This window comes from Rattus norvegicus, chromosome 2 (genome assembly GCF_021556685.1).
Source record: "Rattus norvegicus strain SHRSP/BbbUtx chromosome 2, alternate assembly SHRSP_T2T, whole genome shotgun sequence".
NCBI lineage: Eukaryota > Metazoa > Chordata > Mammalia > Rodentia > Muridae > Rattus > Rattus norvegicus.
The window spans coordinates 243948437-243976110 of record NC_141535.1 but is presented as its reverse complement, the minus strand read 5'-3'; the positions used below and the strand labels follow the sequence as shown (position 1 = coordinate 243976110).

General features: G+C 43.8%; 1 protein-coding gene across 5 annotated transcripts in view; it reads right to left on the bottom strand.

The window, feature by feature from the left end:
- Pigk (phosphatidylinositol glycan anchor biosynthesis, class K) overlaps positions 1 to 27413 on the bottom strand; it is an 85458-nt gene extending 58045 nt beyond the window's left edge. Inside the window, exons 1-4 of one of the 5 annotated variants that reach the window (XM_087620908.1) lie at positions 27227 to 27413; positions 23037 to 23090; positions 18447 to 18538; positions 1582 to 1717 (exon numbers count right to left, since the gene is read on the bottom strand). In XM_087620908.1, the coding sequence (XP_087477034.1) occupies positions 1582 to 1704 (123 nt within the window). In that variant the 5' untranslated portion in view covers positions 1705 to 1717; positions 18447 to 18538; positions 23037 to 23090; positions 27227 to 27413. 5 annotated transcript variants of the gene reach the window in all.
- Between the last annotated feature and the right edge of the window lie 261 nt (positions 27414 to 27674).

Sequence of the window (27674 nt, the reverse complement as noted above, 5' to 3'; positions counted from 1 at the left end):
ACTCAGTGTAGATTGAAAATAAAACTGAAAACAAATCATGTGCAATCGAGACTGGATTAACTAAAGCTGAGCAGGCCCCTCTGCACGCCTCCGCCTGGGGCTGGGTGTGTGGCCCCGTGTGGGGGTGGGGAGGAGACTGGGGCTAGAGAAGGGAACGTCAAGGCCAGACTGGGCTACACGGAAAGACACAGTGGAAAGAAAAGCCTTAGAACTAAACACTAACAAGGAAAAGCTACGTTGGAGCAAAATAATTTAATTCTCAATTTCGAATTTTAAATACTATGTGTTAAAAATTGATCCAAATTTACTGACTTATTTATACAAGCAACTCTCTCAGAGGACACACAATACAAACACTTGTAAAGGACACCATACAGCTAATTTGTGGCACTACTCAGTCAATGTCGGGTTGGCCACACAGGAGGACATGGCACCTGGTTGCACTGTTGCACTTAGATTTCTATCGGCTTATCCTCAACTTATAAAACACATTTTACACAGATCTGCCCTATTTGAAGTTTCTAGGCCTCTGGGACTCTTTGAAGGTGTATTCAAAGTTATAGGGGAAAAAATACTAATTTAAAGTTAACAGTTGAGTCATATATCATCGATCATTTAAAATTTAATTTAAAAAGAAATATCCATTCCGTTTTTTCAATGTTTTTCTTTAGACTGTAAGTGGGAAGCATGCATGGACATACATGCACAGCTGTTTACATACATGCATACACATGTACGTAAGCTGTTCAGAGCTCAGCAGGATGCTGAGGGCTTTAATAGTATCTCTTACTGGCTAACAAGGGAGCGTTTTTACATTTTCAAGTGACCAAAGAAGGAGCTGAGCATTCATTCGCATCAGTCTGCAGCTGTACCCTGAGTTCTCGCTAGCCTAAGACACACAGGAACAGGATGAGTCCTTAAAGGGCTCACAGCCAGAGACAGGCGCGCTCTAACAACTGACGTGAGAGCTCTGCACACAGGAGACAGTCTCCCACTCTCAGGGGCCCAGTGAAAAGGAAGTGGTATCTAAGATGGCTTCAGAATCTAAGCAGGGTTGAACTGAAAAACTAAGTTTCTAAGGAAGAAGAGAGGGTATATTGCCACTCTTAGTATGCAAGTTACTTTTAACGGGGTGACTAGACAACGGTGGAGCTTATTTAAGGTGATTTCATGTCAAACAGGTGAGCCTACCCTTCACCCCACAGCACAAACTGTCATCTACGAAGTAATGCCTGAGAACCGTGAAATAGAGTTAAAAAAAAAAATCACAAGAGTCTTGTAATGCTTCTCTAAGTTTACAATCTTGTGTTCGGTTATGTTCATAGATATTCTGGGGCACATAAGGCCCACGGGGCAGACTGTCCTTGTTTATCCACAACTAATATGCCAAATGAAAATACTGAAGCTCAGACTGTAGATCAAGTATGAAAACCCAACCTCTCCTGTTACAGTCAACACAACTGTCCTGGCCAACTCTATGCATTCATTCATCCAAAAGCTGACTAGATCCACAGGAGCTCAACATCAACTAACTGGAGTTTAAAGATGGCCGCCACACTTCCAAAGCTTCTGACGACGAACCTCATAGCTTCTGTAGTCCACTTCCACGTCGTCCCCATACACATTGAGCTCCATGTTCTTGTGGCTGAACACTGTGGCTGGCTTGGGGTTCCGAGCATTGCACGCCATGTCATCAGCAAGCATAAGGACAATGTGACTGGCAAAAGAATTGTGAAAACTAATCTTTACATAAAGCCCCAAGGTCAACAGATACGGCTCATGCATAAGAAGTAGAAATTCTAGTCAACCTTTCCCTCATTAAAAATAACTGAATTTTCACTGAGGCAGCAGAGCCTTACCTGACTCTCGAGTTATAAAATGCATTAGGAGGGTAAACTCAAAGCAGAGAACAGGCATTCTGACATGGACTTACCCACAGAACCTGGTGTACGTTAACCTTTTCCATGGAACAAAGGGAAGCTAAAGGAGCTATACCAGACAAACATTTTAACTTTCCAGAATATCTAACATCCCCGAAAGTGGAAGACTCCACACTAAACTATGATCTTCCGAAGACTTTAACTTTCAGACCTGTAAGCATGAAATCTGCAGCCCTAGTCTGTGCAAGCGGTGCAGCCAGGCACGGAGCCAACCGGAACTGCACCACGCCGGGCCACATCCCTCAGGAATGCTAGCCACCATCATTTCTCCCTCAGTCAAAACCCCTCTTACAGATGTCTGGCTGTGATTACAGAGAGGGCTATTTATAATGTCTACGGGTTCCAAGCCCTACCACTAACATTCAGAACGCTTGTTTTCACTGACCTTTCTGTTCTTTCTGTTCTTCCCAAGCCACTAACCAGACAGACTTCAAACGATTCAGGTCCCCAATAAGGCACTGTATCTCATGGTCTGTTTTATTGCCTCCAGGACAAGAATGCATCATCAACCTGCATCATTGCTTGAGGATACAAGCCGATGGAGGACTCCACTGTACCTGTCCTGGTCACCACCACCTAGTCAGGCCTGTTGATATTTAACAATTAAATGAGTCAAGTATTTTCATTTTTGAAAACCTGAAGAGGAAATTGGTCCTACCACTGAAACTATTCTACGTATACTTGAGCTCGCCAGCACAGGGGAAACCAACATGGTGGTATATGTAATTAATTTAGCAGACACAGCAAGAAGAAAATGTTCCGCTGCATATGTTCCAAATACATTAAAGTCCGAGCCTGAGACACTGTGATCTCTCAGGGAAGATTTCTCCTCTGGAAGCAGTCCAATCCTGCCCATGCAGTATCAGCCCGCCAGCTGCTACACCTCTAAACTGCAAACGTGGTTTCTCTTTATAACTTAGGAAGGCCGTTAGTTTACATCAAGTTATTAATAAATCACATAAGTTTCACTAAACAAGACAGAACTGATACACACATGTAAAAAAGTGAGAAAAAGTGAGACTTATTTAGGCCATACTTTGTTCAGAGTTAATTTCTATGAAATGAAGTGATTCCATATCAATCACAGTATATGTAATCCATATTTTTCTCAGAAATAAGTTTGAGCCTCAGTGTAAGTACTATGACCCTTGATTAAATATCATCAATATATCAGAAAAATAATTTTACTAGTAACAACATAAATGAGTAACAAGTTGAAAGACAATAGATTACAAAGGTTTCGAAGTATAATGACATAGTAACTCACTGTTCAGAGCTTAGAAAATATTCAAAACTGACTTTCTGATGAAATACAAATTTCTCTTTTGTCCAGATATTTAAACTTTTGTGTAACAACACTTAATACACTACTTGGGCTTACAATTCTAACGACAGACTAAAGATGGAAATTGTAAATCAATTCCAATAAATTAGCAAGCTAGCACTGTTGTGAAAACCTTACTTCTGTTTGGAGGATGAGCGTGACAGGACTTTGCTAAAGCAAAGTATCTGCTGGCCTATGCCGCAGAGGGCTGTCAGTCCAGGCCCATGTGCACAGAAGTGTTTCAGTCTGGGTCCTCGTGACACAGAGGGGTGGGTCTGGGCCTGCGTCTACTGTTTTCCTTATTTTGGCAACTACTCTACCAATCCTAACTTGCTGACATAGACAGTGTCTCTCCACACTATTATACTGTACACTGTATAACCGAGAGTCCTCAGTGCCTGCGGTTCAATCAGGCTGTGTATTTAGGTGAGTTCTGCCCATCTGAATCCCTGAGTGACAGCTTGTAACAATCAGCAGTCCACTGGCTGACTCCCTGTCTTCCCTGGAGGCCAGTTTAGCATCACAGCAGGGATTTCAACCCGCACTAACTGGATCACTAAGAAGAGACACAGAGACACAGACACTGAAGGGCAGCTTCTGTAAACACAAGGTCCCCTGCCTCATTAAGAGAATAGAGAACTCATCACACACAAGCCAGCTGTAGGAGGAGACGTGTCTCGTGTCTCGCAGTCGGGAGCCTCAGCTGCCTCAGCTGCCTCACGTGAGGACACAGCTCTCACACCTAACTCTTCTCCAGCTACAGCTAACACTCCTCCACAAAACAAAGCATATGTAACGTGGCAACGTAAAGAAACAGGACCTTTCAAATTGTAGGGCGAGTCAGCTCTCTGGAGGCTGTCTTGAGACACATCTGCTTTATTTCTACAGCCATGTTCTCTAGTCAGTAAAATCAGGATTAGGAGGGAGCCTTGCAGCATCTGCTGACCTGGAGGCACATGGTGTGCTCACTACTTTATGTGGCTACCACCCCACCAGCAGGACTTCTGTTTGCTCAGATGAAAGTGAAAACACAGCAAACTGCTGAAACTTCTTTCCTCATCGTATGCATCACTGGATGCCCTGACTGAATCTGTGTAGACATTTTAATGACTATGATCACCATACAAATAAAAAAATTTTTTTTAGATTTTTTTATTTTTATTTATCTGAGTACACTGTTGCTGTCTTTAGACACACCAGAAGAGGTCATCAGATCCCATAATGGATGGTTGTGAGCCACCATGTGGTTGCTGGGAATTGAACTAACGACCACTGGAAGAGCAGTCAGTGCTCTTAACCACTGAGCCATCTCTCCAGCCCGCAAATAAATTTTAAAACATCATTTTTAAAAAGGAAGAAATCCAACTATATACAAATGTGTGTGGTGCAATGATGACTTAAATAAATACTTTCCCAAGTCTTGTCCTGGCAAATACTGGGGCCCAGAGCATCCTTTTGGGTGACTGTCTATTCCTTACTGAATGTGCCCCTCAATGCAACCAGTAACCAATGGGTCTACATGACATTTAGACAGACGGAGCTCTCAAAGTCTAGAGTACGAATCTGAAATTTCAAAAGACATAAAATCTTACTTATAATAGACTGGCACTGCCTTATTAAAATGTTTTCATTGAATAAAACAAATAATTGATACTGTTCAAAATAAAACTGCTTTATATTCTATAGGCATGCTACAATCAAATACTTCCTTGAAGACGATCTGTAACTAATGCAGCTGGTGTTCTGTTCAACACCACCATGAGAGCGGGAATAGCAGCTGAACTGAGCTCATGGGTCCCTGAACTCTCTTTGCTGCCTCTGAGGTGCTGCCCTCTCCCTACAGGCAGTCGATCACGCACTCTGCTGCAGCTCTAGTAATGACTGCTGGACCAAGGAAGGTCAGGCACTGACAGCCTGAACTCAAGGTATCTATTTGTATGCTGTATCTTCCTCTTCTATCTTCCTTCCGCACTCTTAACTCTTACCACCAACACAACACAGTAACCCTAGCACACACACGGACAACAGAGGCCGTTCTGAATGGCTGGCCTTGCTAGACTGTGTACGCCAGTCATTCTGTGCTCACAGTGTCGGAGGTAAACATGCAAAACCAGGCATGGCAGCAATGGAAACCCCAGCAGATGGAGGGAGCAGCAGGAGGATCAAGAGGCCAGCGTCATCCTCAGCTACACCTCAAGTTACTGGACAATCTGAACTACAAGAGACCCGTGAAGAAAAAGTCCGAGTGCAGGGAGAGAAACAGAGAGAACGAGGGGAAGATAGAAAGAGGGGAGTCTCACAACACACTGCAGACAGAAGTCATCGGTAGCACAGGGACAGCAAATGTCATCAGGAGAACAGAGCAGCCTTGTTACAGGCTCATGCACAACCAAGTCACAACAACAAGCTTTTATCAAGTGCTGGGTGAGGCTTGGGCACTGCACTAAAACGGTGAGCTTATCTCCCCATCACTGTCTTTACGATCCTCTCAAACCTGGGCTGTCGTCTCCACTAAAGGCAGTGTGAAGCTACAGCACAGAGCGCTAATGCCGTGCCCTGGGCCACGTGGCTCGAACGCAGTGGAGCCTGACTGTAGTCACCAATTCTGTTAAGGTGAACAACTCTGTGATAGCCTGAAACTCTATTAACTTAATTTAGAAAGATTTAATATGTTCATCTTATATTGATAACCGAATTGGCCATGATGATTAAGTTAGATGCAGGAACATGTTGTGACTGTTAATATTCATGACGCATAATGAAAATAAAATAGGCCCTGGAAAATCTAAATGAAACTATCCATAAGTCTTAAAAAAAAAAAACAAACTCAAATCTAAGACTAAAGCCGGGCGGGCACTATGGCACACCTGTAATTCCAGCACCTAGAAATGGTAGCAGGAGGGTCAGGCCTTCAGGAGTTCAGGATGGTCAGGAGGGTCAGGAGTTTAGGAGGGTCAGGAGGGTCAGGAGTTGAAGGTCACTGTTACTATTCTCACAGCAAGAAAATCCAAAGTTTCTCCAAGCTGTCTCTATGGATAACAATGGCTGAGAGTCTGAACAGGTGCTTCTCATATGGTATTATTTTCTTCTTTTTCTCCTTTTTGTGTGTACTTGTGTGTGATGTGTGTGTTTGCATGTACCCATGTTAACAGTGTGTACTTGTGTGTGATGTGTGTGTTTGCATGTACCCATGTTAACAGTGTGTACTTGTGTGTGATGTGTGTGTTTGCATGTACCCATGTTAACAGTGTGTACTTGTGTGTGATGTGTGTGTTTGCATGTACCCATGTTAACAAGGACAGGAGTACCTGAGTGTCGTTCATAAGCATGTGTGTGTGTGTGAGCATGTGGAAATATGGGTGGGCTACCATGCCCATACCACATTTATGTGGGTTCTGGGGAATCTGAACTCCAGGCCCATGGGAAGTGCTTTAACCACTGAACTATCCTCCCAGGCTTCATTTACTTTTTAAATAAGACAGAATACATAAAACACCGGGAATGAAGTGCACTGAACCACTGACCTGCTCTTTAATGCAACAATGTATCAAATAGGGGAAAATTCAGCAGGAATAATGCAAAATAGGAGCCATCACAGACCAATCCCAATTAAATGTAATTCAACAAAGCGTTTTTAAGTGACATGGCTGTGTTCACTGACATGAATTTGACATAACCATTCCACAGTATTTGTTCCGGCACTGATACAAAATTTTACCATAATTATGAATTTTAGATTCCCCATTTTAAAAAGATCACAGAAAGATTGGATTGTTTGTGGCATAAAAATGAAAATAAGATTATACAAATTAACTACTGTACTTTATTTCCAGGCAGTAAGAGAGAAAACTGATTTGGGTTGAGAAATGAATAGTTCCTTGGATGCTCTAAGCAGATCCTGATGAACGTAATAACCAAATTAGATGTAAATGAAAGAGAGGAGTTGTGGATAAGGAACTGGGTAAGTCCCTGAGTGCACTGCTCAGGACACACTAACTAGGTCACACACTGAGACCCTCTTACAGTGTGGCCACAGGAAAGCAGGGGCACTGGCAGAGGGGAGGCTGGAAGCAAGAGCTAAGTTTACCCAGTGACAGCCACCACAGTGGTCCTTTCATACACTGGTGTTTAAATGGCTTTCCCACATGCACCCAAAAGGCACGATCAGCAGATCAAAACACTTGAATATCTTTACTTAGCATAGTAAGAGTAGAAGAACATAGACAGAACTAGCTGAGGGTGTGTGTGTGTGTGTGTGTGTGTGTGTGTGTGTAATGGGGTTAGACCATTTTCTCCTGAAACCTCAGAAGCACATTAGTGAACAGTCCCTTAAGATCTTATTGTCTTTTGCTTCTACCTTTCAGAAGCTCACTGTGATTATCTGGCTATGCAGAGCACACCGTAAGCCCAGACCTAGGATTGCAGGGACAGGAGAATTTCAAGTCTGCCTAGTGAGATCCTGTTTTAAAAAAAAAGAAAAGACAAGACAGTTTAAGTAAATTAGGTTTACTTAGTAAGGAGTTTTCCAAAATAATATATTGAATTCCCTGACCAAGCCTTACTCATAAAGACAATTTTAAATGTGAATTAAGGGATGAGTGTAAGAATGTAACATCAGGGAATCTCAATGATTTGATTAACCTCTCATTCATACTTAGACAAATTCTCAGAAACATGAATTTTTGTGAAATATCTTTGCTCTGAGGAGATCAAATTATATTCACACATCTTAGTTCCCCTGTCCTCTCAATGCTCCAAAGAGTAGGATATAACATGCTAGAAAAAGAAAGAATGTTCCAGGAAAAACAATCTCAGAAATGTCTTAGAAATACTTAGCAGCACTTTCTATGGAGACATGTGAAGGCGGTCTGACTTACTGTGCACTCACTGCCATACCTCCCAGCCAGGGCATAGCTTGCTCCCCATCTCCTCCTTCCACCTATGCCAGCCTCGTCTGAAATCACAGACTGGTAAATGTGAACAGCAGAGGCTCTAGATGCATAGAACCATCCTGCAGCTGACAGCACGGGACATGTGTGTCTGTGGGAGTGAGCAGGGAGAAAGTCCTTGTGAGTGTGACTCTGTATGTGTGTGTGTGACTCTGTGTGTGTGTGTGTCAGTGTGAGAGTGTGTGTGTGTCAGTGTGAGTGTGTCAGTGTGTGTCAGTCTGAGTGTGTCAGTGTGTGTGTCTGTGTGTGTGACTCTGTGTGTGTGTCAGTGTGAGAGTGTGTGTGTGTCAGTGTGAGTGTGTCTGTGTGTGTGTCTGTGTGTCAGTATGAGAGTGTGTGTGTGTCAGTGTGAGTGTGTCTGTGTGTGTGTCTGTGTGTGTGACTCTGTATGTGTGTGTGACTCTGTGAGTGTGTCAGTGTGAGTGTGTCAGTGTGTGTGTGTCTGTGTGTGTGACTCTGTATGTGTGTGTGACTCTGTGTGTGTGTGTGTCAGTGTGAGTGTGTCAGTGTGTATGTGTGTCTGTGAGAGAGTCACCAGGTATGGGGAGGAGGGAGAGAAGGAAGAAAGGAAGGAGTGGGAGAAGCAGGAAGAGGAGGGATTAAAAAATCTTCCAGAAATTTTCTTTTTGGTCCTGCAGGAGATAGTCAGGCATGAGGGAAGAAGACTCACAATAGATATTCACTCTCACTAAACAATCAATGGCCCACTGGAGCTCGCATCTAAGCTTCCAGGGTTCTTAAAAGGGAAGAAACAAATGTAGAGATTATGACCCTGAGAAGCCCCAAAATACTTTCTTCTCGATCGTTATCATCTCTCCAGCCCAGTCTAATTACAGTCACATAATTAAGTAAAGATCTTTGCATAAAGAGCAATCATTGCCTTTAACAGAGTTACAGAGCGGTAACCAGAATGCAGGCACGAGCCAAGCTTTCCTGTGTCCTCCTCACACAGCGCTCTAGACGTCTCTCTAGAAGGATGAACATGAAAATGCAATACAACCTGTGGAAATCAGGAGCGAGGCCAGGGGAGACCGCCGCTGCAGATGCTGATGGAGCATGGGAGAGGCTATGAGTGTGATCCCTGGCACCTGAGAGGAAAACCACAGACAAGGTCTTGCAGAGACCTTTTATATCAATACAAACCTGGAAAACACAGAAGACTCCACTTGGGGCTGATGCGACTTGGTTACCCTGTGTTTTGCCTACATGCATCACTGAAAACAACCCAGCTTACAACTTCCACCTTTTACATCCAGCCATTCTGACAGAGGTAAGGTGGACTCTCAGTCATTCTGATTTGCATTTCCTGACGGCTAAGGATGTTGAGCATTTTTAAACTGCTTACTGGTCACTTTCCTCTGTTGAGAATTCTCTGTTCAGGTCTCTACCCCATTTTTTTTTTCTAAACTGGGTTATTTGGGTTGCTGGTGTTTAACTTCTTGAGTCCTTTATACATTTTGGATATAAGTCCCCTGTTGGATGTAGTGTTGGTAACAATATTTCCCATTCTACTGTTTTGTTCTATTGACAGTGTCCTTTACCTTACAGAAGCACTTTAGTTTCACAAGGTTCCATTTATCAATTGTTGGTCTTAGTGCCTGGGCTGTTGGTGCTCTGTTCAGGAAGTTGTCTCCTGTGCCGATGTGTTAAGGCTGTTCCCCACTTTCTCTTCTATCAGGTCCAGTGCATCTGGTTTTATGTTGGGGTCTTTAATCCACTTGGATCTGACTTTCGTGCAGGGTGACAGATATGGATCTATTTGTATTCTTCCACATGTTGACATCCAGTTGGACCAGCACCAGTTGTTGAAGATGCTTTCTTTTTTCCACTGTACAGTTTTGGCTTGTCAAAAATCAAGTGTATGTAGGTGTGCGGGTTTATTTCTGGGTCTTTGATTCTATTCTATTAATCAACCTGTCTGGTTTTATGCCAGTAACCATGCAGTTTTTACTACTGTTGCTCTATACTACAGCTTGAAATCAAAGACGGTGATGCCTCCAGAAGTTCAGGATGGTTTTAGCTATCCTGGGTTATCTCTCCACATAAGTTTTCAAGGTCTATAAAGAATTGTGCTGGGATTTTGATGGGCATTGCATTGAATCTGTAGACTGCTTTTGGTAGGATGGCCATTTTTACTATGTTAATCCTATCAATCCACAAACATGGGAGATCTTTCCATCTTCTGAGATCTTTGATTTCTTTCTTCAGAGACTTGAAGTTCTTACCATACAGATCTTTCACTTGCTTGGTTAGAGTCACCCCAAGATATTTTATACTATTTGTGGTTATTGTGACGGGTGATGTTTCCCTAATTTCTTTCTCATCCATTTTATTGTTTGTATTAAAGAAGGCTACTGATCTTTTTTTCTTTTTTAGTTAAGTTTGTATTCAGCCACTTTGCTGAAGGTGTTTGTCAGCTGTAGGAGTTCTCAGGTAGAATTTTTGGGGTCGCTTATGTATAGTATCATATCATCTGTGAATAGTGACAGCACATGCTGGTGAGGATGTGAAACAAGGTAGCACTCCTCCATTGCTGTGGGAATGGAAACTTGTACAACTGCTCTGGAAATCAATTTGGTGTTTTCTCAGAAAATTAGGAATAGTTCTACCTCAAGACCCAGCTAATACTACTCCTGGGCATATACTCCCCAAACTACCACAAGGACACTTGTGGAACTATGTTCACAGCACCTTTACTTGTAATAGCCAGAAACTGGAAACAACCTAGATGTTCCTCAGTTCAAAAATAGATAGAGAAAAATGTGGTACACTTACATAATGAATACTGCTCAGCTATTAGAAACAAAGATATCATGAATTTGCAGGCTAATGGATGGACCTAGAAAGTATCACCCTGAGTGAGGTAACCTAGACTCAGAAAGGCACGTATGGTATCTACTCACTTATGAGTGGGTATTAGCCATAAAGTACAGGATAACATGCAGCAAGCCACAGACCCAAAGAAGCTAAGTAACAAGGAGGACCTAAGGGAGGATGCTTGAATCTCACTCAGAGGGGGAATAAACATCCAAAGTAGATGGAGGGAGAAACTGGCGGGGAGAGGGAGTGGAGAGGAGAATTGGGGTGGGGATCAGGTATGGGAGGTGGGGGACTGGAAAAAAGGACAGAAATCATAGGGGGCATTTCTGGGATGAGTCCGAGACCTAGGGGAGGCAGGAGTCTATGGGGGTGACCCTAGCTGAGACTCCTAGCAGTGGGGGATATGGAGCTTGAAGTGGCCTCCTCCTGCAGTTAGGTGGAACTTCCAGTGAAGGGATAGGGACACCAATCCACCCATAAATCCTTCGGCCCAAAAGAAGACTTACAGAGTCAACTAAGTTATGCCCATGGAAGCTCAGAGACTGAACTACCAACCAAAGAGCATGCTTGGGCTGGACCCAGGCCAACCACACACTGTAGCAGATGTATACAGTTTGGTCTTCGCGTGGGTCCCTAACAGTTGAGGGAGGGGCTTACTCTGACTCTGTTGCCTGCCTTTGGATCCCTTCCCCTTAGCTGGGCTGCCTTGTCTGGCCTCAGTGGGAGGAATGTGCTTACTCCCGCTGTGAGTCGATGTATCAAAGTAGGCTGGTACCCATGGGGGCCTGTCCTCTGAACAGAGGGAGAAGGGGGGGGGGGATGAGGGTAGGAGTAGGAGGAAAGGAAAAAGGGGAGTTTTGATCAGGATGTAACATGAATAAATAAACAAATTTTTAAAACATTTTTTCAAAGCTTCCACCTTTTCATGACCTGATTTTCAACATTAAGGCTCTGGAAGTAATAGCACAGTTAATGATTCAGTCCGAGCCAGGTAATGCGGGAGTTGCACAATCAAATTAAAAAGATGACAGGCTGACTTAAGACACTGGAAAGGAGAAAGAGCGGGGTTGAGACAACCACAAACATGCACCCCATCTCTATCCACAACCTTGCCCAAGACACAAGAGGTCACTGAAGCCTGATGACGCTGTGAGAAGGATAAAGCACAGGAAGCAAATGGTTGTAGCAGGCCCAGCAAGGAACGCCTTGAGTGACAGGTGCGTCTTCCCCTGCTGACTGTTCAGGGCTCCTCTGACCAATCCGATTTCTCCATATCTGAGGGCACCACAGTGAGAAACGAGGGATGAGGCACAGTGAGCCAGACACTCGCACTTTTGGCTCACACACTCTGCATTGTCTCCTTGATGGTTTGGTACCAACCTGAAGTCATCACCTTGCCCATCTCTTCGTAGTCTGGCCTAACTCTCTAACAAAGCAACAACTGAAACAGGTCACCTGCTGCCGGGATCAACACTGCGAGCACTGCCAACTGCCTCCCTGTCTGAGGTACATCGCATCACCCTTCACTTTACACAGTTGGAAACACTGGGCTTAAATTTATTGCTAAAGCAATCATTAAATCACCATTATATTAATTGGACTGTTAAAATGCTCGGAAAAAAAAAGAGAGAACACTGACCGAAACACCAGTAGGTTACTATAGGAGAGTACCAGACGGAAAATAAAAACAAGTGGTTGCTTCCAGGGACTAAACCACTACCCAAGGACTGTACATGGACTGACCCTGGGCTCCAACTGCATATGTAGCAGAGAATAGCCTAGTAAGAGCACCAGTGGAAGGGGAAGCCCTTGGTCCTGCCAAGACTGAACCCCCAGTGCAGGGGAATGTTGGGGAGGGGGGTAAGGGAGATGGATGGGGGAATACCCGTATAGGGGAAGGAGAAGGGAGGGGGCGCTTATGGACAGGAAACCAGGAAGGGGAATAACATTTGAAATGTAAGTAAGGAAATATAATCTACTTAAAAAAAACAAAACAAGTAGTTGAGTTGTTCTCATTGAAAGCTCTGAAGACTGACTTCCTGTTTTCATGGTATTTAGGTCATTGCTTACTACAGTAAAGCAAGTCTGTGAGGTGCGCACACAAGAACTTCATAAACACTTTGCTGACCTGAAAAGTCACTTTCCTCTCTAGAACACACTTTCTCAGAATAAGAGTGTTTCATTGGACTATTAATTCTGAGGACTTCAGAGACAATTTCTATCCTAAAATTTTAATTATTGAAATTGTCAACTCTTTTTACTTCTAGGTACAAAGATTTTTAAGAAAGAAGCTATGTATAGTTCTGAGAAAAATAATTGTATCGCCTAATCACTGAAATTCAACAGGCTGCTAGAAGAAGCCACAAAAGCTGGACTGCACATGTGTCGATAAAGTTAGAAAAACGTGTCTGGAGAAAGGTATTATAATATGAACAAAAAAGATAAAGCACTCTACTAAAGATGTTTAAGAGAAAAATAGAAAAGTATAAGACTTAATTCAATGACTGCTCCACGTGATTAAGTGATAAGCCTGTTCATACCCAGAAGCCCTCTGGGTTAGTCTCCCAGTCCACTACAAGGCCAAGCACAGTGCCAAGGAGCAAAGCTGTCGGGGACAGGCATCAGACAGAGACGACAGAACAAGGTCGGTGTTGCTCTTGGTTTACATTACTCCAAGAGGAAGTCTCTCTCTTTAGCACGGCACCACACTCGGAGACTGGCGAGTGTGCAGACTCTAGTCCATGACCATGGGGTGCTCATCCTAGCAGGACATCTTTACCACCCCTTTGTCCTACTTTCCTTCTGTTGCTGTGATCAACACTGACCAAAACCAAACAAGGGAGAAGGCTCTATATGGCTGACAACTTCCAGTCCTCAGGGAGCTGAGGCACAGGCTCCAGAGTGCAGCCTGGAGACAGAACTGGGCTATGGAGAGTCTTGCTGGCTTGTTCCCGTGGCTCTAGCTTGTTCAGCCTACTTTCTTATACAACTCAGCACCTCCTACAGTGAGGTGGGCCCTCCCACATCAACTATTAATAAAAAAACAATCCTACACACATGCCCACAGGCAATCTGATTAAGACATCTTCTCAATGGAAGTTCTCAGATGATTCTAGACAGTGTCAAACTGACAAAAGAAAACTATCCAGATACCCTTCCAAGACTTGGGGAAGAACATCACAGAAAGGGGACATCATAGGAGGGTGACAGGAGGAGCACTAATGCCTGTGGGAGGAGTGCCAAGGAGCACTATTTTCTGTGAGAGGAGCACTGTTTTCTGGACATGACATGACCACTGCAGTCAGGAAGGCATACAGCTGTGCTTACATGCACAAGATGAAATGTGTCAACATTCTGTCAAGGCTGGGGGAAGGACTCCATTCATGAAGCCCACTCCCTAAGTTAACTACAGGCTATTAATGTTTGCTGAAGGAGGAAGAGACATTTTACTAAATAGTATAGCCACAAGCCACCCTCTGGTAAAGAACTCACCTCTGCTCATTCAAGTAACTCTGATCAAACTCAATGTGTCACAAAAAAAAGAAAGAAAGAAAGTAAAAGGGGGCTACTTAGAAAGAAAGCATTCAGTGGGAAGGGAAGAGAAATAAAAGATGGCTTTGGATTGAACAGGATTGAAATACATTGTGTGTGTGTGTGTGTGTGTGTGTGTGTGTGTGTGTGTGTGTACACATATGTGTGTATGCTTGTATGTGTACATATGTGTGTTTGTGTGTATACAGAAGACAGTGTGTGTGTACAAACAGAACAATGTGTGTGTGTACAGAGGACAGTGTGTGTGTGTGTACAGAGAACAGTGTGTGTGTGTACAGAGAATAGTGTGTGTGTACAGACAGAGAACAATGTGTGTACATGTGTGTACAGTGTGTGTGTACAGAGAGTGTGTGTGTACAGAGAGTGTGTGTGTACAGAAGAGAATAGTGTGTGTGTGCAGAGAACAGTGTGTGTGTACAGAGAGTGTGTGAGAACAGTGTGTGTGCACAGACAGAGAACACTGTGTATGTGTGTAAAGACAGAGAGTAGAGTGTGTGTACAGAGAGCTCCGTGTGTGTGTGTGTGTGTGTGTGTGTGTGTGTGTGTGTGTACAGATAGAGAATAAGAAAGAAAGAGAGAAAACTGCCCACTATTCAGGCCAACATTCAAAAAACTATCTAGATAATTATGCTTCCCTTAGAAAGTAAGTAAATGTAGAAGGGCTGGATGTTAGAGATGAAGCATCTGCCTAGGAGGCGTGGGTACCATCCCCACACACAGAAAGGTCATGCGAAAGTCAACATCCATGAATAGATGGTTCTGAAGGACAGAAGCAAGAAAATCATGTTACCAGACAGGACAGTGACAAACACACTGGTACTGGGGAAGGAACAAGCATCCAAAGACCTCTAATCTAGCTACACATCAAGACAGAATGTGCCTTCATGCCCTGCAAACGCCCTTGAAGGTCCTGATCCTTTTTATTTTTTAAACATGACAGCAGGAAGTTAGTGGCTGAAATGCCCGTGTTACCTGGATCACTATTCTCCTTAAAGCACGTTTCATTTCCTAACCACACTAAGTGCCCACCCGACACAGACACACAGACACACAGACACACAGACACACAGACACACACACACACACACACACACACACGCGCGCGCGCGCGCGCTCTTACACACTGCCCCACCAGGAATATCACATAAAGTGTGAGACACATTGGCTGTCAAAGCGAAAAAGGACAGATTGTTCAGAATGTGTAAGGATCTATACTCAAATATCATTATTTACACATTTAAGGACTACATGGGAAAAAACTGTTAGAAGTGACAGGAGACAAGAGAAAGAACATTCAAAGGCATGAGCTAAAATGATCTTGACTGTAACTATGGCAGTATATCAGAGACTGCTTACAAAACAAATTTATATAGTTCCACTACTGTCCATTTCAAATTATAAGATGATTTTCTACACAATAAAATAAAAATATAGATTAGTCATGGAACAAAAATTTAATGTTATTAACATATTGACTTTAATTTTTTTTACAAACTGGTTAGAATTGCTTTAACATATCAGTCAATTAACAAAAATCAGGGTGACCTTCCACACAGAGTATTCTACACAATGAAAACAATAAGAAAACAGTAAGAGTCTGAAAGTGAACCTGAGACCCTTCGACTGTCTGGGGGGATAAAAGGCCAAACCAGACATGAATGACCAACTCTTAGGCCAGAGAAACCCAAACAAGTTAACAAACTCAACACAGTGAGTCAAAACTAACCAAACACCAGTCACAGCTAGAAATGCTCGGGTCTGTGAAACAGACAGACTCACCACAGTGCTGGTGGGTGTGATGACGCCCTCGGTGTCTGAGGAAGCTCGCTCGGCCTACCAGCTGCGTGTGGGAAGAGCTGGGAAGGGAACACACGCTGAAGTGCCCTGCAGATGGGACCCAGTCTGCACAGGGATCTGCTGGTGCCTCGAGACACGCGGGCTAGCACACCTGTATCCCCTCAGCCTGCCACTCCAGGCCGAGTGCAGACAGGTCCTGTGGAATTTGTGAGCATGTTGAATTCTGGGAGACTTGGGTTGAGGGTCAGAGAGCTACAGGTGCCGCATGTGCAGAGCCTGCAGAGACGCTGCAGCGGGAAGGCTTGGGCACGGGGGAGAAAGAGCAGGACAGCAGCCACCCACGCACCTACTGAAAGGAAAGTGAGGAATGGAAGGGCTCCTTACGGGTTACCTCCTAGTGTTTCCATGGCCACCTGGTTACTGCCTTCAATATGCAGATAGACCTTTGAGGATTTAATTAGGTATTTAAATCATATGCATAACTATACCAATCTCTAAAGAGTAGTGTAAGATAAAGTGAGATAATGTCTACTAAGAGAAACCTCTAACTGAATTCAATAACAGCAAAGGAACAGTTCCCATACTAGGCGAACAGCAAACCATCTCTCTCTTTTTGTTGTTGCTAATTTCTCTTTGTTAAAAAAAAAATAAGCAGCATGAAATTCTCCTTCTCTGAATCCCCCAATTTATGTCTAGAACAAAGACTGCATAAACAGAGCTACAAGCAAGCATCTGAAACAGAAATAACCTCAAAAGAAATCCTTCAGAAACTCCAGGGCAAGCTTACTGAGCAGGGCGTCCAGAACAGCACGTGCTGCCACTCCTGCTTCTCAGCGCCCCTCCAGATCTCCTCAGCCAGAGCAACGTGTCCGAGTGACTCACAACAGCGTGAGTCCATTCCGTTTCCAAAATAAAACTGCTGTGAAGCCTCTAGATGGACAGGGAGGGCTAAGCTCTAAACAAAGTGCTACCCGCAAAGGACCCACGGACAGCAAGAGAGGACTCGCCCGCCTGCCTGACAGATTGCCCTCCTTCTCAGACTTAGGCAATACCAATAGCGGTAAAGCATGTGCTTGCTTTAACTTCTCGGTGAGACAGAGCATGGATGCTGAGCTGTGTTTGTGCTTTCCTCAGACTAAAACCATCTGGTAAGTAGAACACAGCATCTCTGACCCCCAGCCAGGCACTGTGTCCTCTGCCTCTGCTGTTTTGCTCGAATCCCGCAATGGTCCCATTATATGAGCACTATGTCACAGGTGCCGAGCCTTGGAAGTTACAGCCAGAATCAGCACACGAGTCCAGGTTTCAAACTCCTCTCACTAGCAAGCTCGTGAGCACTCCTCCCTTGAGGACACGGAATGAGTCCACTGCACTGAGACAACAGTGCCTTCTGTGGTTACTCATCCTGTGGTAGCAGGACTAAAGTCACCATAATAATCCAAAGTCTATGGTCTGGGCCAGGGTCCCTGATGCCCTATAAGTAGGAGATGCCCCACTCACAGCAACTTACGTTCTACCACCAGCACGACATTCCAACAGGTGCTAGGAGGAACGGTAAGGAGCTGAGGGTGCCAGGGTTGGCTCTGGGCAGCAGGAGGCAGTAGCAACATGAAGTGGCTTTAAAATCCCACCCCAGTGCAGCGCAAAGCCCAGCTTCAGCAACCTGCAGCATGGCATCACATCATGGTTTTCAGTTTCCCATCCTACTAGGTGCTTTTCCTGTTCCTGATTAGGCTATAGCACTCCTCAGAATCTGATGAATAAATCAACATGTTTTGAATCAGTCCCTCCTCTGCTTAAAATAGTAACCTATTAAAGTGTCCACAGAGAGAGACTAGCAAACAGCAGGGATCGCCAGAGTTTACCACATCCTATCACCTTAGTGTCCATCACCCTCACGTGCGCTGGGCCACTGTAGGCCTAAGGTAACATCGACACCACACATGATGGTCCTTCCAACCACAGCAGAAACTGAGAGCAGGGGCTCCTGACCTCCTTCAAAATCAACTCAGCTAAGAGTTGTCTTCACAGGGTTTTAAATTAAACTTAGTTGAGCCAGCTTACCTGTCTGGAATACCTAGCCTCTTGACGCTTCTGTAAACAGAGAGAGTATTTGCAACATGTCGGTAATTAAACCAGAATCGGGATGTGCATACCTAGGGTTAAAACAAAAACATGATTTTATAAGTCAGACCATGGATTACAGAATTGCTGTAGTTGAAGTCTATGGGGAAATGCCTGAAGAAAGCATTTCGGGCTTAAAAACATCAAAAAATATAAAAAAATTCAATAAAACCAATCTCCCTAAAGAAAGGCTCTTACAACTTATATTAAATAAGCTTACCCAGCTGAAAAGAAAGCAGTCCACACAGAATTTAACCAAATACTGACCCAACAGAGCTCATCTCCATTCTGTGCATTAGTGAACCTATTTCTAAAAGACTTGATTCTTTAGATCAGAGAAAACATCTGTAAGCTCCTCAGACTAGCTACCCTATGACATATAATATCTACTTCTTAATTTAATTGCTTCGTTCATTGTGGGAAGTGAGACGGACACCGAAATGCAACTTACAAAATAGGTTCACATATACATAGGAAGAGCCAAGCTATAAAGTTACTGAACTAAAGACTACAAGAAGTCAACCAAACTTTTCACTTAAAATAAAGATCACTAAAAATGTCAAGGGACCTAGAGAGGGGCTGGAGAGACAACTTAGCCGCTACTCCAGAGGACCCAAGTTCAGTTCCCAGGACCAGAAAAGGTAAGTTCACAATTACCTGTAAGTCTAGACTCTGGAGAGCCAATGCCCTCTTCTGGCCTCCATGGGTACTGTACTCACACACACAAACCAACACTCAGATACAGACACACACACACACACACACACACACACACACACACACACAACTAAAAAGGAAAATCTCTTTTAAGTTGCTAGGGAAATCCAGCTATTGTATCTGCTGCACACACTCCTGCCTCCTGCCATAGGCCTATGGTGACAGAAGTGACAAATCTGAGGGAGGGGCATAAGTGTCATGGTTTCTTTAATATTTAAAGTGAATTATCATCTGAGAATGCAATGGGAGCAGACTGAAATTTCTAACTGTATTAAAACAAGTAAGTCAGTGTCTTAGTCAGGGGTTCTATTCCTGCACAGACATCATGACCAAGAAGCAAGCTGGGGAGGAAAGGGTTCATCCAGCTCACTTCCACATTGCTGTTTCATCACCACAGGAAGTCAGGACAGGAACTCAAGCAGGTCAGGAAGCAGGAGCTGAGGCAGAGGCCATGGAGGGATGTTACTTACTGGCTTGCTCCCCTGGCTTGCTCAGCTTGCTTTCTTATAGAACCCAGGACCACCAGCACAGGAATGGCACCACCACAATGGGCTAGGCCCTCCCACCTTGAGCACTAATTGAGAAAATGCCTTACAGCTGGGTCTCATAGAGGCATTTCCTCAACTGAGGCTCCTTTCTCCGTGATAACTCCAGCTTGTGTCAAATTGACACACAAAACCAGCCAGTATGTGTGGAAATGGACACATTTACATGCATTTACATACATGAACTCCTGTCTCTTCAGACTGAGCATTGTCCAAAAGGGAAAAAAGAAAGTAAAGAAAAAAATGAAAACAAACAAGAGGATACAAGTCACTGCCAAAGCCTGCAGTTCCTCTAACTGAAAGTTTGAAGATGTACAAAACAATTTAGAAGAAATTACCCACAATGAAGGCCAGGCTTTCTACTGCACTTTATGCAAGTAAAGGCCTGTGTCAACTTGTTATCTGATAAGCATAAGAAACTGGCCTCACCTTCAATCACAAATTATTAGCCAGAAAAATAAACAAGGAATACAAAAAATACTAAGAGAAAAGAAGTAGAAATACCAGGAAATACCTTATTATAAATTACTAAATAGTCAGCGAATGGAGTGCATGAGGACACACTGCAGCAGGTGGGTGTGGCCTGTAGATGTCACATGTTAGATTGATTTTAGTCATCCACCTTACACTTTGAGGTAGGGCCTCTCACTGAGTCTGGACTTGGCTAAACTGGTTTCAAAGATCTCCTCACCTCCACCCGAGCCCAGTGCAGGCACAGATTTTTCGGCCTCTGGGGATTTGACCACTTTCCCGAGTGAGCGATCTCTCCTGAGTCATTCTGGACAAACGTCGTGATTTTCTGTTTAAGAGTGCGCAACTGATTGAGGTCTCCTGCTGCAGTGGAATCTGTCTCTCACCCTTACTGTCATCTGGAGCACGGAGCCACGGACACTCTGACACATGTGAAGCCTAAGCTAACAGCTTTACTGTTAGCAATCAGGGGTTGCACACCAGCTGCTATCTAGTCCTCACCTAAGAACTGCTCTCAGGGGTTGATCGTGGAAGAGCCCTCCCTTTCCTTCTAGCAGGTGTCCTAGCCTGGGCCTCTATAACTGTCACCACTGGGAGTCACTGAAAACCTCTCTCCTGTCTTCAACATCTTCTGGTCAATCCTTCCATAAAGTCTCTGTGGTGGGAAGCATACCCAGGGCTATCCTATTCTACTTGGTCAAAATATAATTGCAATCACACAGACCTTCCCCACAACTGCACCTTTCCTAGTGACCTGTAGCTAACCCCACCCTTCTACCGAAGAGCCCTGAGCAACCTCCTCATAAGGCCTGGAGGAAGTAATCAGTCTCAGGTTCCTGTTGTCAGACTTTGGGTATATTTCTCCTACCCTACTATGGTCCCACTATACTCTTACAAGTCCTGTGCCAAACGTCCTTTCTTTGTCAGTGTGAGTATGCTGACAGTTTCTGCTCCTGCCCTCCCCTTTCTCCTAGTTGTCCCTTGCTATCATTTAAAAATGATCCTCAAATTTCATATGTCCAAAGTTTAACTCCCACTTCTTCTACTGATGACATCTGGAGGTCGAGTCTCTGGGCAATAATGAGGACGGGCCAAGGTCGTCAGGCTGGAGCGAGACCTGACCTGGCAGATTCTCTTCCTCACCTTGGCTGGACGATGGTACAGTGAGGATGCCCCCACAACACGCAGAGGCTGGTGCCAGGTTCACACCCTTTCCAGCCTCCAGAGATGGGAGGGAAACAGAACCGTGTTCTTTATAAGTACCTAATTGCAGATTTTTTCAAACAGAGCCTACAACTTTTGTCCTTTCCTGAAGTAGACTTAGTCTTTCTCCGAATCAGATGCCATTACATGAAACTCTGGGAGTAAAAGTGATCAACATACAGGAAAAGCGGACTTATGTGCATTCTATTTGGGGAATGAGAAACACAAACTCATGAGCCAGACTCTATTAAAGATATAAATTCACACCATACAGGGAGATGGAAGGTAGAGAAAAAAACTAGGCCAGCAAGCAAAACTGTGCTCAGAAAATGAAATAATTCCAATTCAAACATTAATTTCATGTGCAGCAATCAAACAGGAAAGAACTGATGAAATAAGAGTGGAGTTCAGAAGGAGCAGAGCAGGCTTCCCGGGGGGAGATGTGCACAACTCCTCGTCGACTCCAGGAATTACCATCCTGAGGAAACCAGTCGTGTTCACAAACACACATTTAAAGGACAGCCAGGCAGGTGAGGTGGTTCATGTTGGCAATCCCAGACTTGAGGAAGCTGGGTCAGGACTGCTATGCATCTGCAGCCAGCCTGGGCTAGAGTGAGAGCCTTGATTTCAAACAGAATATATAACATAACTGAACAAAGTAATGAAAACTTAGGATCTCGACACCTAGGAACTAAATGATACAATGTATCCTAACACAGAAAACCTTACACCATTTGGGAAACGTAAGAAACCTATGTGTTCACCAATAAGGAAAGAACCTAAGACATGGTAAGGCACTGCAAACGAACACACTAAGGACAGCCCCAGTGTGAGCAATACATAACACACAAACACAGAAAACACCTCTATGCTCTGTGAAGAGAGAGCTGTTTCCCCAATGCTGACTCTGGAATAGGAAGTGTGAAAGCATTCCCTCCCTTTCAGCTGAGGTAAAAGTCACACAGGCAATTAATCTGTCTTTTCTTCTCTTATACCTTCCTGTATGATTTGGACTTTCTACAATTATCATTTCTTGCAAATATAAAAATCAATAAGACTGCATTAGTAAAGTTATCTATAAACTAGTGCTACAGAGAAATGCAATTATTCATTTCAGGCATTAAAATAATTCTACATTTTGTGTTTCTTGTAATGACAGCCTCCCAAATGTATTTATTTACAAATCACCACTTGGCAGAAAAATTTACAGTAAGGAATATTATTAGTAGCTGTTGTCAATTTAAAATAAAGTTTAAAGAAAAAAAGAGTTGTTGATTTTGCTATAGTGGTCCACACCTGTAAACCCAGCACTCCAGAGGTGGAGACTAGGGCGCCAGCAGTTCAAGGCCAGCCTCAGCTACATAGTGAATTTGAAACCAGTCTGGGCTATATAAGACCCTTTTTCAAAGAGAGACAAAGTGGAGTGGAAGAGGAAAAGAGAAGTCAAAAAGGGAGAAAAGATAGAGGGAGAGGGAGGAGGGTTTTCTTTTTCTATCAAAATTTTTATTTTAAGGGATAAATTTTATTTTTAAACATTTAATTCATAATTCATACAATGTGAGCACCAAGATATATGTTTAAAGAGCATACTTACCAAAACAGCCCAGTTATTTGTATGTCCACTTCTAAAGAATTGTTCTGCTTGATCCTATGGGTCAGATAAAGACAAAATCATTCATACATACACACAGTTTATGGAAACATACAATTTCCAAGAATTAAAGAGGGGGAAACAATGGGATTCATAGACCTTCTTATTTGAATTTTTAGATTTACTTATGTGTTTGTGTGCTTTGCCTGTGTGTGTGTGTGTGTGTGTGTGTGTGTGTGTGTGTATGTATGTATGTATGTATGTATGTATGTATGTATGTATGCAGTGCACTAAGGGCATGCCTAGTGTCCACACAGGTCAGAAGAAGGCACTGGACCCTCTAGAACTGCTGTACTAGAAAGCTGTAAACCATCCAGTAGGTGCTGGAAACCAAACCTGGGTCCTGTGGAAAAGCTTCCCGGCTCTTAACCACTGAGCCATCTCTAGCCCCTCATGGGCTTTTCTATAATAGCTATCAAGTTCTTTATGAAGCCATTGTATTTGGCCTTATGAACAGAATAATAAAACATACATTAGGAACTACTTTAGGCTCAGTAGGTAATGGTTCTTACTGTCAAATCTGGGGACCTGGGTTCAAGTCCTGAACCCACATAGTAGAGAAAACTGACTCCCTTATGTTGTCCTCTGATACTCACAAGCATCCTATGGTACACATAATCAAGTAATTAATGTTAATTAACTGTCAATTAATGTAACTTCTAAAAGATACTGTTTCATTCCAAAAAGCCCTATCTAGTTTAAAAGCTAACTGAGAAAAAAGCTAACCTTGAAATCTACAGATCAAAGCTGAAGTCTTGCTTGAGACACTAAACAAAACAGCTTTCACTAGGATGCTAGGATGCTTGGCTCCGGGCTGAAGGTATAAGTTAGTGGCAGAGCATTTGCCTACCATGCCTTCTCCCCAGGATTTAATCTCTAAGAGCCCAGATAAGTAAGGAAGTAAGTAAATCCACTTACCCCCTTCCACACACTCTGAGCAAAAGAACTGCCAACCCCGTACCACAGTGTCATTTACAGAACCACAGAGGTATGTTGCATGTATGTCCTTGCTTTAAAACTAGGAAGCATTAAGCAGATGCAAGTGAATTACTAAGGTCACATTTTACTCTGGAATTTAGTGTGGAATTTATCTGTTTAAAACATTTAACTAGGGTATCGTTTGAAGCTGCACCACACAGCCCATCCTCTTTACCATGGTTTAGCTCATCGCTGCACTCCTTGTCTTCCCGGGTACCAGGGGCTCACTTGTGCACTGCAGTCCCCTCTTCCCACAGGACCTCAGCTCTAACAGGAGCAGGCCTCTCATGAGGCAGATCTACTAATGCAGCCCATCAGCACACATTGATTTAACATGCCTGAACGCAGGAAGCTATGGTCCACATGACTTTACGCCAATGACCAAAAGCATCGCATACACAAGTGGAAACATAAGTCACTAAACTTCAAAACCCTTTTCCGGTTATATGGGTGCCTGAAATACTCTACTGAAACAGACTCTCTGTGCAATGAGAATACACAGTGGAAACGGTTATGCCAAGAACTTTTCAACATTTAATCCACTGTGAGTATAATGTATCCTGAAGATATCTCTGATCCCAAGTGTGAGGCCACATCATCTCCCTCCTTCCTCCTTCCAAGGGGTTCCCTGTGCTTCTGGCATCATCTTTGAGCTCAAGTCATGTGACAAACACTGCTGTTGGTTCTCTAAGATCTGTGCAATTGTGATCACTCTTAAATATATCAGTCAAGACACTAAACACCAGCTATCAAATAATGAAAATGTTTTAATATTAAAGTATCTTGAAGCATCTGTAAGAACCGCTGAGCTTTTGTTTCAAGTTTCAATTTCTCTAGCTATCCTTGCAGGAGGTTGTTCCTGCAAGGCTGCCTGTTTTTACACACTTTATCTCAGACAAATACAATTTTCCTCGTGTGTTCCTAATTTTCCACTCCGTCTTTACCCTGTAAATGACTTATGTCTAGATTTTATATACATATATAATAAATCTGTAACTGTTCAAATGTCACTCACTACATACTTTTTACATGCTGATTACTTCTATTTGAACGCACAAACGTACTTCAGTAGACCCTCTAGCCTTGCGTCAAGCAATGTGCATGAGTGACAATTGCTATTTCTACACGTTAAAAATGTCAGCATAAACATCATCCTCCCAACCAACAAACCCAATTTTCATGACACACTTGTTTGCTTCTCTGCTGCTGTGAGGAAACACTGACCGAAAGCAACTTAGGCAGGAGAGGGTTTATTTGGCTTGTATGCCACAAAGGCAAACCAGGACCAGAACTCAGGCAGAAAACCGGAGGCAAGAACGGAAGCAGAAACCATTGGGAATTCTGACTAGTAGCTTGCCATCTGCCCGGGGTGAGGGGTTGGTACTGCCCACAAAGAGCTGGGCCTCCCTCATCGATCTTTAATAAGAAGATGCCTCCAAAGACTTCCCTACAGGGCAATCTTATAGAAGAGTCTTCTCAACTGAGGTTCTCTCTCTCCAGCTTGTGTCAAACTGACCAACGGAAGAGGGAAAAAAAAGTCAAACAGCAGACACATTAAAATAATGGCACATGTGCACAGCACCAAGCCCAGCTCTGCTTCTGAACAGCACATTACTAGAGCAGTCGGCACGTCTGAATTCAAACCTGGATCTACCATTCACTGACTTGAGCGCACCTTAGAGAAGTGGCTTACCCTCCCCCAGCCTTCAGCTTCCATTTATAGAACTGGTAGCAGTCTCACTGAATGCAACAAAATCACAAAGTGATTGCCTAATAAACGGTGACTTCAGCTGTCTGGCTAGCAGGAAACTTCCAGAGACAAGGAGTTCTACTCAAGTGTGAGAACAGAACCACCACTACAACCACCACCACCTCCCAAACCCTTTCCTAACAGCTGCCTAGATGCTGAGGAAAGCAACAAGCAGGGTGCTACTGCAGATAACCCCTGGTTTAGGGACAGGAAGGTCTGAGCTAATACTGAGCTGTACATGACACTGAGGCAAGTCAGTTTGCACTTCAGGCTTGAATTTCTCTAAAAGAAACTGAGATTTGACCTAAATAACCTGTCGTGTACTTTCCAGGCTCGAAATTGTCAATCCACTGAAACCCTACTGAAAACTCTGAGGCAGGCAATGTAAAGTTTCTCACAGAACATTTAGTCAGTGGAGCACCTTCTATGTGCCAAGCACTATGGAATACACAGTGATAGGAAAATCACTAAAAGGCATGCAATTTTCTCTCAAGAACATCAGAGTTTAATGCAGGTGGGCATGCAAATGCAGTGAAATACTATGTGCATTTACTAATTCACAGCCCACATAAGACATCTACCCTGGTGGGTATGATAGTGTACCACGGTGTTTGTCTTCATAAAGATTGCTGTCCAGTTGAACAGACACACATTAGCAAAGAACCCAATAAACACAACAGAGACACCAAATGTGGTTTGTAATTGTATCGGGGGACTATGACTTTGTTGGGGAAGGTTTCCCTACAGAAGTGACAATTGGGCGAATATCCAAAAAGATGAAAAAAGGATAAAAGACAATTCCAGACAAAGATGATTTGGGCTTGTGGCAGAAGGGGCCCCAGTGGTTTGAGAAACTGAAGTTTACCAAACCTAGACATTTAAAGAGGGGAGCAAGAGATTTCAAGAAGGAAGCCTGAGTGACACGATTAGTCAGCATTTTAAAGGTTACTCCTCCACAGCTTAGAGAACAGAGTAAGAACCAGAACTACTACAGGCATTGTTAAAAATAACTACGACAGTCTAGGTGAGTGATGAAACTTCTGCTAACGCCCCGGGTTCCTGAGCAGGCGGGCCAAGCAGGCCTAAACATAATGCTAGAAATGCAAGTCACTTCGCTGGAGGAATCACTGGTAAAAGCAATGGAAAGAAACCAGACATCCGGTGGCCTCCATTAGGAGGTCGGGGCCGAAGGGCAAAACACCAAAGCCATGACAGCCCTTTCCATTGCCCTGCCTGTCACAGGAGCAGAGGACCGGGCCCTCCTCCGTCACCAAATGCTTCGCACTCTTAACAGGGCAATCTAAAAGGCTGGATCAGGTCACTGTCCTCAGGACGGACGGACCACAGCCCAGCCTGGGGAGGGAAGATGCTGCAGACGGCTTCCCTCAGGAGCCGTGCGTCCCACCTGAGGAGCTCACAGCCACGACACACCGTCTTCCCGGGGATCAGTTCTCAATAGACAGCGATGCCTACCTCGATGTGACTAGCGGCGGAGCTGCCGAGAGACAAGAACGCCAAGGTGGCCAAGACAGCCACTGGCAGGGTAAAGAAGCAGGGGGACGCCATGTTTGCCGGCTTCTCAAGCCCCGAATAGCAAAGGGGCGGGGCGTGTGCCGTAAAGCAGCGCGCTGCCGCTGCCGCTGTCGCGCCCGGTTGCTGTTTGGTTTATTTTTTCTCACGGTGGTGGCCATTAGTGGTTTTAGTTTACTTTTCTTGCTTTATTTCGTTGTTTTGTTTTGTTTTGTTTTGTTTTGTTTGTTTTGTTTTGTTTTGTTTTGTTTTCCACCGCATACACCTTCCTCCATTCCCGGAGTGGCTGGGGCAACCTAACTGAAGACTATTTATTCAGCTGT